At 45.7% G+C, this 9701-nt stretch overlaps 1 protein-coding gene across 1 annotated transcript; it reads right to left on the reverse strand.

The window, feature by feature from the left end:
* Nucleotides 1-890: 890 nt before the first annotated feature.
* On the reverse strand, nucleotides 891-9212 carry rab5ab (RAB5A, member RAS oncogene family, b). Its single transcript, XM_004078397.5, has 6 exons — nucleotides 8923-9212; nucleotides 6501-6723; nucleotides 5829-5980; nucleotides 4469-4591; nucleotides 4267-4360; nucleotides 891-2298 (listed from the first exon to the last, which is right to left on the reverse strand). The coding sequence occupies exons 2-6, from the start codon at nucleotides 6664-6666 to the stop codon at nucleotides 2183-2185; spliced, it is 651 nt and encodes a 216-aa protein (XP_004078445.1). The 5' UTR covers nucleotides 6667-6723; nucleotides 8923-9212; the 3' UTR covers nucleotides 891-2182.
* Nucleotides 9213-9701: the final 489 nt, after the last annotated feature.

Below are 9701 nucleotides of genomic sequence, written 5' to 3' on the forward strand. Positions count from 1 at the left end.
GTTTTTACGCCCTCCGGCTAGCTTACACTCTGACTCACGATTTGAAAACAGAAATATTCAGGAATGCAATTTTAAGCTTAATTTTCTGTCCTCCGCCATCAGAAAAATGCTACAATAACGTGTCAAAAACACTATTTTCATCAGAGTGGGTCTTTAAACTTTGTTCTGTTGCAACATTTTATTTTAAAACGTGCATTTTAGAGACTTCTTTCTGTGTGGAACTGCTTCAACTTTACGATGGAAACCGAGGTTTATTCAGTAAAAGCTCCGTATGTGTTCATGCAATTCAATGCAGGGCCAGCAGCACCCCCTACTGACAGCAGGGTGTCACTGCAACTTGCAAAAAGTTTCTGACCCTTGTGCTATCCAAGGCAATTTAACGGTGGGAGTGGGGTCATCAAGACCCACTAGACTGCTCTGAACCTTTTTTCTTCAATGATTTGTGATCTTCACTGGTGTCCATGGATTACATGAAACCTTTCCACCTTTATCCACCTTTGTCATGGTAGGGAGAACACGTCAATGTAAGGGGGGGGTCATCTAAGATAGCACAGGGGTTTTAACAAGATTGCTTTATTTTGATAAAAGGATCTGGAACTAGTTAAAAAAAAATACTAAAACTGAATACATGAAGCTGTGCACAACTGAAGATGTGTTTTTTTTAGGAATCTAAAATAACCTTTTTATGTCTCAAACCTCATGGTGTTCAGGTTTGGTTGGTGTATTGGAGATATACTTCAGATGATTTTATTGATGCAACTATTTTTTTTCCTTCTTGTTTTGATGCCATTTCTTGGTTTGGATTTCTTTCTTTGCCTCATTTTCATGTTGTTTTTTTCATCACAGAAATCATGGGATGGAAGATCTGACCGACAGGCTACGGTCCGAAAGTCTTTATCAGAGCTCTTTATTGGATGTTTTCAGACAGTCAAAAATGATCAGCCCATCACTAGTAATGCTGTTTTACATCATTAGAATTCATTGAGCTGGAAGAGATCACCGGTTGGGTTAATGATGCTACCTGCTTACAGCTGGAGGTTAACGATGTCCAGTACAGTCCGTGGTATCAAAATCCGGGGGCGGTCGTCGAACAACTAAAAGGTGATCAACACTGTGACGCGGTAGAAGTTCCTCCCAAACACACCCACCGACCTTCATGGAGGAAACCAAAGTGACGACGAGACACCGGAGGGAGTCGGTTAATAACACTACACATGCCTAAAAGATCACCACTGTTTGATATTTGAGCAGAAAGTGACAAAGGTTTAGCATGAAGACATAAAAAAGAGGGGGAAAAAAAAAAAAAAGACTGAACTGTACAATTGTTCGGAATCTCTGGATACATTTCCTGGAGAGCCCATGAGCTCTGCAAGCTGGAGTCAAAGAAAAGACAAAATTGCACTCTATCATAACCACATTAGAGTATATATATTGTTTCCACATAAATGAGACGAAGAGTAGTAATCCAATTTATCTGCTCTATTAGCCTCCACCCTTTGGGAGCCGGACCGCCAACACAGATGGGGGCGGAGTTCTGGCCTGAATGGAAACATGAACAGACGGTGATGTTGTAACATCGATGAGGAGGATGCTGGACTGTCTTCGCCCTTCCTCTTTACTACCTTGGCAAATATTTGTCCCCACGTGAGCTCTTTTTTGTTTGTTTGTTTTCAGTCAGACTTTTGGGAAAATCTTGGGTTATCTCGTGTGGGACGAGCAGAAATCCGTTCCCGTCTCGACTCGTGGTGGCGGGGGTTAACTAGGTTATTTTCCTCTCCCTGTGAATGAGCGTTTAAGCCCCCGAACTGCTGCAGGTGACGGCCGCTCCCCCCCTGGGTCCGGACGCTAGATCACAAAGAGTTTGCGCTTGCTCGTCGTTCCCAAACAGGTTTGTCTTCCAAAGGATAGAAATGTGTCGTTTTCTCGTCAGGCGGTGTAGTGATACATGCATCCATTATACTGATATACACTTCTTAAAAAAAGTTTTAAAAAAAAAGAACATAAACAAAAGAGTATTAGAAATGAAGCTATACAGAGTCTTTCGCTATCCCGGGGAGTGAGGATGAAGATCGGGTCTGACGGCCGGGCGGGGGGCCCGACGTCCACCTGTGTTGTTCGGCTGAGAGGTGGGAGTGGAAGGGGGCGTGTGTGCAGGTGAGGAGGAGGAGGAGGCGGAGCCGGGCTAGTTACTGCAGCAGGGGCGGCTGGCGGGCTGAGCCGTCTCTGTCAGGTCCACCCCCCGGTTCCGGGCGCCGCTGGCTCCGGCAGCTGCCGGCTCGTTCTTGGGAAGCTTCTTTGCTGCAGGGACAGAGAAGCAGGTTTTTCCTCAGAATCTGGACACAGAGGAGCGCTGGAGCGCCAAAAAGAAGAGACTTTACCACCAAAACAATCTGAGTTTGTGAACCTTCTGCCTTTCCTCTGAGACCCAGTTTTTGGCCTCTTTTCTTCCTCATTTGTTTGTCGCTTTGGGTAAAAAACCTTTTAGGGCAGGCATGTTGGAGCTCCTTCTTAGCTAAGCACACCTGGTGCAGGTAAGCAGCAGCAGGATTTGTGGCAAACCAGCAGGAGGCCTGGAGTTCGGGTTCAAGTCGAGCTTCAGACATCTGGAGTTGTGCTGCAGGAATCAGAAAGCTCTGCATTTCTGACCCGTTCTTTACAGAACGCTGTTGTTCTAATGATGTTGACACAACAGCCAAGAGTTGATCCACATTTTTTAAAGTTTCAAAGAAACCAGGAGACTGGAAGTGTCTCCTTAAGGGTGAGAACTCCTTCCTGCTCATCAAACCAGGAGGTTTCTCTACGTTTGTAGATGAATCCAGCGTTAAACTTTGTTTTAAAATCTCCTCCTGAGCGTCTTACAGAGGTCTGGAGGATTCACGATGACCCTTCTCTCACTCGTTTCAGGTCCCTGCTTTTGCCCTGCTTCCACCCCCCTTTTACCTTTTACCCCCCCCCCCCAAAAAAAAATAAAAAAATAAAAAAAATCGTGACTCTTCCCGTGCTTGCCATGAGCGTCGAACGTGATTCCACGGACCCGGAATCTGGGATTCTGAACTCCACAGAGGATGTGCGATTAAACGCAGGTTTACTTATGAAGACCTGGAGTATTTACAGATTCAGCAAAGACAAAACGATTTCATATTTGCGGCGGAGATCTACTGTTAAAAATCAAAAATGCCAAACATCCTAGCGAGCCGTGGATCAGGTTTCCACAGAGACGCATGAACCAGCTGTTTTTTGACCTGCAGACAGAAGCATCAAAGCTGCTGGTCCCTGGAGACAAACAGCCAGACTGGCTCTTAAATGCAGGACGGTTTGGACATTTCAGTTTCTGAGACCCAAGCCCAGATTCTTTCCTGAACTTGAAGTGACATATCTGTCAGAAGCTGAACGTCTGCGCGTGGACGTCTGCGCAGACGCGCTCGAACTCCTGCTAAGTCTAAGGAAAAACCGGACCTCATCCTTAATTATCCAGGATTTCCACTCAGTGGAGAAGAAGTCTCCACTTTAGAGCGGCGACATTATTGAATCATGAATGTGACGTTGAAGTCCACAGGCTGACAGCTGTGAGAGAGGAGGAGACGTCTCTATAAATGTGAACCAGAAGCTTCTTCTGCTGCTCAGACATGAGTTTGGAAAGGATGGGAGCAGCACAACTTCACCCTTCTGATTTTACTTTAGTGTATTTACTGAATCCTAAATCTGGATGGATTCATTTCAGCTTGATTAGGTTCAAATAATTCATAAATGTGAGGATTCGGACAGACTTTAAGCCATTTATTATTCAGAGAAACTGGAGTTCAAACAGAAGGATTCATTAGTATTGGTAAGAACAAATCACAAGTACAAATGTTATTCTTTGTCCTTCTGTCTTTTCCCTTTGTTACTATATTCTTCACCCACATGAAAGGACTGTTTGGTATCTGCAAATGTAATTTTCCTTTTTATTTTTAATCTTTAGGTTGTTTTTCATGACATCCTGGAACATCTTCCCGTCATTTTTACAACAGAAAATGTCTTCTTTATTCTTTATTTGCATCTGCAGATGCTGTTCAACCTTCAGCTCCTGCACTCTGACACAGGAAGTGGGCGGGGCCACCGATCTGTCTTGTGACTCTTGGGGGAGACAAAGTGCCCCCCCCCCCAATAACGGAGCTTCTGCACCTCTTGAAGCAAAGACCCCTTGACTCAAAGCTCAGAGGAAACGACCCGAAGCGAAGTGATGGAAAAGCAGAAAAGCATGATGGGAGTTTTTGGAGCACTCACCGATAGCCATGAAGATCTCGTTCACGTTCATTGAAGTCTTTGCGGACGTTTCCATGAAAAGCAAGCTGTTGTCGTCTGCGTACGACTGTGCGTCCTGCGAAAGGCCAACATGAGGACAGCAGCGGTCTGAATGAAGGTCTGCAGCTTTCAGGCTGGGGCCTGACCAGGATTTTAGGAGATGAAGGAGTTAAAGAGGACCAACCTGGAAGTCCAGAGCTCTCTTGTTTGCCAGATCAGCCTTGTTCCCCGCCAAGGCTATTACAATATTCGGACTGGCTTGTCTCTGAAGCTCTTTAACCCAATTCTTGGCTCGTACAAAGGACTCCTGCCAAACAGAGCAGAGGTCAGGGGGGGGGCGCTTTCAGGGAAACGACGACAGCAGATTATTTCAGTCAAATGAGGCCATGAGGCCTTGATGGAGATGCAGTAGAATTATTGGACTGAACTCATCTAAACAATAACTGATTAGGGCTGTTGTTCTATCAGGTCGCCTTAAACACACCCGCTCAATAAAAATCGTCTCCACTGAGCTGATTTTGGACCTAAAGTCTCCATCCTAACGATCAGGGACTCTATTTTTCCTATGATGCTTTCACAACGGAGCAAACAGGAAAAAAAGTGGAGGGCGGGGTCATCGGGTCGCGCCCGGTTTCTGTCAGGCTGCCGGACGAGCGAGCTCTTAACCACAGCCCGCAGCCGTTAACAAGAAAAACACTCATTCCTGACCCAAACGCCCCCCCCCATGCACCTGCAGCGCCTCTCCATTTCCACACTGCTTTTACCCTGTTTCCATCCCCACTTTCACTCTTCCTCCACCCCGTTTGAACCCGCTTTAACCCTGCCTCTACCCCGCTTCGACCACATTTCCACCTCGAGTCCCGCTTTCATTCTGCCACCACCCTGCTTTCATCAATCCCGTTTCACCCCGTGGGTGCCTCCAGGTCAAACACTCCCCGTGACCTTTGTCTTTCCTCCATCTAAACTGTCCAGAGTCACAGTCTGCAGCCCACTCAGCTTGCTTCAACAGGTTTTCTTTACAGAGCTGAAAAGAGGGCGGGGCTACTCTGCAGGAAGCTCTGCCACCCGCCGCTGATCTTCAGAGACTTCATCCAGAGTGAAGCCAAGCAGACGTTTGGGTCAAACCTCCTCACACATTTCAGAGCCGTTCCTTTCCCATCGTCTCAGTCGTGACAAATGTCAGGATCTTGAACCTTTTTTGACATGCAGCACGTCAGCAGGAACAGGACCGCTGCAACTGCCTTTCATTTACGCAGAGTAGCTCAAAAATGCTGATTTATGAGGAGCAAAAATCCCTTTTCCATCATAATGCAAGTCCAAACAAACCCTCCACCCTTTTCTTTCTGCGACATCAATACGTCTGAAGACAAGACGGCTGCTTCAGTGTTGGAACAACTTTGATGACTCATCTCTCGCCGAGGTGAAAGGGCTAAAAGAAGCTGCTGTTTTCAGCTGAGATGCTTTCAGACGGAAACCCCCACGGCTCCCCGCTCTGCCACGACGCCGCCGGTCAGAGGTGAAGCAGCGGTAGAGGCGGACCTCACCTCGTTGGTGATGTCGTAGACCACGATGGCTGCCTGGGCGCCTCTGTAGTACATGGGAGCCAGGCTGTGGTAGCGCTCCTGACCGGCCGTGTCCCAGATTTCAAATTTGACCGTTGTGTCATCCAAGCATACCGTCTGAGTCAGGAAGGCAGCTGCAGGGACACGAGACACAGAAAAAGACCTGACAAGTGAGCGGCAAAGCGCTTTCAGCAGAGTTATTGAGCGACGGAAACCAGTGGATTCTCTGCTCGGCGTGTTCCACGTTTCTAAAAACAGGCCTGAAGTAAAACCCCCGTGTTCAGACGAACAAAGACAAAAAACAGACTGCAGCCATGTTTTCTAAAACACAAACTGATCAGAATGTTTCGATGACTGACAGGTAGGATGACACAAAGGACAGACGGCGTTAACTCACCACACACCTGAAACTGAGTGACTCTTGTCTTGAGCTGTACCTGTCTATGTTTGTCATTTCCTGCAGCACTAACCCTTCAGGCTGTGGTCAAAACAAACACCACTGAATTCCCCCTTCTGCTGGTCACACGTTTATTTTCACACACTGTCTCAAAAACCGTGATGAAGCCCACGTCTTCTCCGTTCCAGCCGTATATTAATGCAACAGAACCAAAAAAAAAAAAAAAAAAAAACTAGCCTAACCTTTGGGTCACCTACCTCCGATTGTGCTCTCTTGGAATTCGTGAAACTGTCCTTTGACAAAACGAAGTACCAGACTGGACTTTCCCACCGCCGACTCTCCTAGAAGAACGAGTTTGAATTGGCAAATCTTGTTGCCCGCATTGGGTCCGTTGGGTCTCGTGGCTCCGCCTCTACTCGCCATGTCACTCTGGTCTGTTTCCTTCCCCCAAGCGTCGAAGCGGAGGGAAAGCTGTAGAACCTGGGGAGGGTAAGGGAAGAGCACAGATCTAGAAGGATTTCTGGTAATCTTGAAAACTTCAGCTGTGGCTTTTGTTTATTGATCCGGTTTAGCAAATAGAAGAGCCAGACGTTTCCTGAAAGGCCAGATCTCACCAGCTGTTAGAAAGAATAGAAAAGATCCCACGACTGGGAAATTGATTAAAATAATACCTAACAGGTTGGTTGCTATAAAGCCTTCAACCTTTGTTTTCCTGTTTCTCTTTCTTTATTACGGTATCTTCAGACATTTTTTTGCCGCTTAACTCCTACAATTTATCAGCTGTTTTAACCATTCAACTATCCAAATGTTCAGCTCTTTCAGCTTTTTCCAGCTCTGACTTTTGGTCCTTCAAATGCTTTGACTTTTCAAGATATTCCAGGATTTTTGCCTCCATTGAAATAAATGGGGTGCAGAAGCCTGCTGGTTCGATGCCCGGCGCTGGCATTTTTCACAACAATATCTTTTTTGTTTTTGTGCTGTTTTCACTTTATTTATGGTCCACTTTGATCATTTCTTCTTTTTTTTGGTCCCAATTATTACCCAATTATTTTCAATCAGCAATATAGCATTCAATCCTGCATTTTCTTCTGAAAATGCAGCTCCTTCTAGTTTAAATTGAAAATTATCATTAAAACATTTTCATTTGGTAGTCACAAAATAATCTTAAGTTCCTGACAGGGTTTTATCCCGTCACATGACATCTTGGGACTCTTTTGTGTTTATTTGATGGCAACAGAAAGTAGATTGTGACAAACTGAAGTAAGCAAAAGTTAAAACTTAACATTATGCAGAATCCGTGTGACCTGCAAGTGAACTTTAGTTAAAACCTCCCAAGAAACCGGTGCAGCCATTATGCAAATGCGAGTAGTGAGTACCGGTAATCACATTTAAAAAATAAGAAAAAGGACTGTGAATTTGTGATCTTGTTTGTGTTTCTTCACGGTTAGAAACACCAGATTAAAACTCAAATTGTTTCTGCAAGTTGAGCCAGGACAGCTGTATGATGGGGCTTCAATGGAAACTGGCATTGCATTTATTTGATTTTAGAATTTTATTAGTGGTCCAACCTTTAGTGGAAAACCTTTACATTTAAAACTTGTTTGAGTCTGTCAGAACCACGTTTTGGCCCAGAATGCAAATTGTTTTCATCTGCCACACCTGACAAAAACAATGTTTAGGTGCTTCAGTCATCAGGGTCATTATTTTGTCTCTCTCTCTATGTTTTTATCAGATTCTATTCATCTGAGTGAACCTGACGAAAACCCTCCGATGAACCAGCTGACCCTTTAAAGTCCACTTGAAGACCAGAACCCCCTGTGAGCCTGGTTCTGCTGGTTATTCATGTCGCTCCACAGAGAACATCTGACATCCTGCTACGAGGAGCCCAACAAGAATGAAACGTCAACAGACGGCTGTTTTCTGAGGGGAGGGGACAGATGAGAGGAGCCACTGGGATGTCCTGTGTGCGGATTGTTAGGCAAACCAGGCCAAACCTCTGGCACACCTATGATGACACACTCCATGGAACCCAGTTCAAGTTTAGAAACCTAGAATAACATTACCAATAACAACAACAATGTTTATATTTTAGTCTCCTTTTATTTTTTAAATAAACTATTTCAGACCCACCATTCCAAAAATAATTGCAGACGACTTGGTTGAAATCTCGTTACGACACACAGATGACCACAAAAGACCTGTTATGCTGCTGCTCCGCAAAGCAACAACTGCTAGCATTAGCATCACGGCTAGTTCGCAGCTTTACAAACAAAGTCTGGACCTAAAGTCCGAGTAACGCCGGCGGTGTAACGTGTACGGGAACGCACAACGGGACACAGCGGGAGTGTCACTTATGTAACGCGTGAGAAAACATGGATGATGCACTTTAGGGTGTGTACGGCTTGACAGATGGCTAACGCTAGTGGTAGCATGACGCTAAAATAAAATCCCCCACCGTCAGTCAGCGGACCGGACAGCCTGGTTCTGATGTTAGAAGCCGATTGTTTCGTTAGTGCTCCCAAAAGGGTCGACTCATCCGGATCATCCACCGATCATCACACGAACGGCCCTTTGGCTTCGTCAAGCTAGCGTTAGCTCCTCGGATAATAGTGTTCGGCTTCACCGGGAGGAGCCCGCTACGTAGCATGTAGCTTGCTAACGCCAATGTTAGCTACTTACCTACTAAACAGGAGCAACCGATCTGCCGCAAATGGAGTCTGCGGGGTAATCTTTGTTGCACCGGGGTGTCCGTGAACCGCGTAGGGGGAATCCAGACAGCTTCTACGGGTTTGGCTCTTATAAGGCTCCGCGGTCTCCGTCTCCCACTTCTTTCAACTTCCCTTTTCGCATTGTACGGAGGATGATGACAGATCGTATGACTGGAACTGACAATCCGCCTGCGCGTCACGCCCACCGACCAATCAGAGGCCACGGTTTGTTCCCGCTGTGGTGCGCGACCGAGGGATTCCGAACCGGACGGGTCCAAGAGGCTTTTATCCCGACTGCCAAAAGCCGGCTTCATTACATGGTCCCGAGCTAAGTCCAACATAAACAAACAAACAAACAAACAAACACATTCTTCCTCTTTGCTGAATTTACTTTTTTTTTCATTTTATTTTTATTTTTTTCCTGCAAACAGCTAAACCTTTGCCCATCTCTGTTAAACTCCCTAAAAGTGTGCTTTTGACATGTTGTTATGTCACTTTCCTAATGAAGAAGGAAATTCTGAGTATTTATTCAAATGCTGTGTATCAGTAGCAGATAAAAAAATTGCAGTTGGAAAAAAAAACCTTGTGATGTAGAAGCTACTGGAAGAAGACACAAGCTCCCTGCTCTGCTCCATTCCGATGCCTCCATTTCCGGAAAAACACCTTTAACCGTTAATGCCTTTGTTTTCCTCGTCTGCGCTTATGCATTTGGTTTAAAACTGGCTGGATGGCTCCAATATTGCTCACTAC

This window comes from Oryzias latipes, chromosome 16 (assembly GCF_053564925.1).
Source record: "Oryzias latipes strain Hd-rR chromosome 16, Olatipes_Hd-rR_3.1".
Lineage (NCBI taxonomy): Eukaryota > Metazoa > Chordata > Actinopteri > Beloniformes > Adrianichthyidae > Oryzias > Oryzias latipes.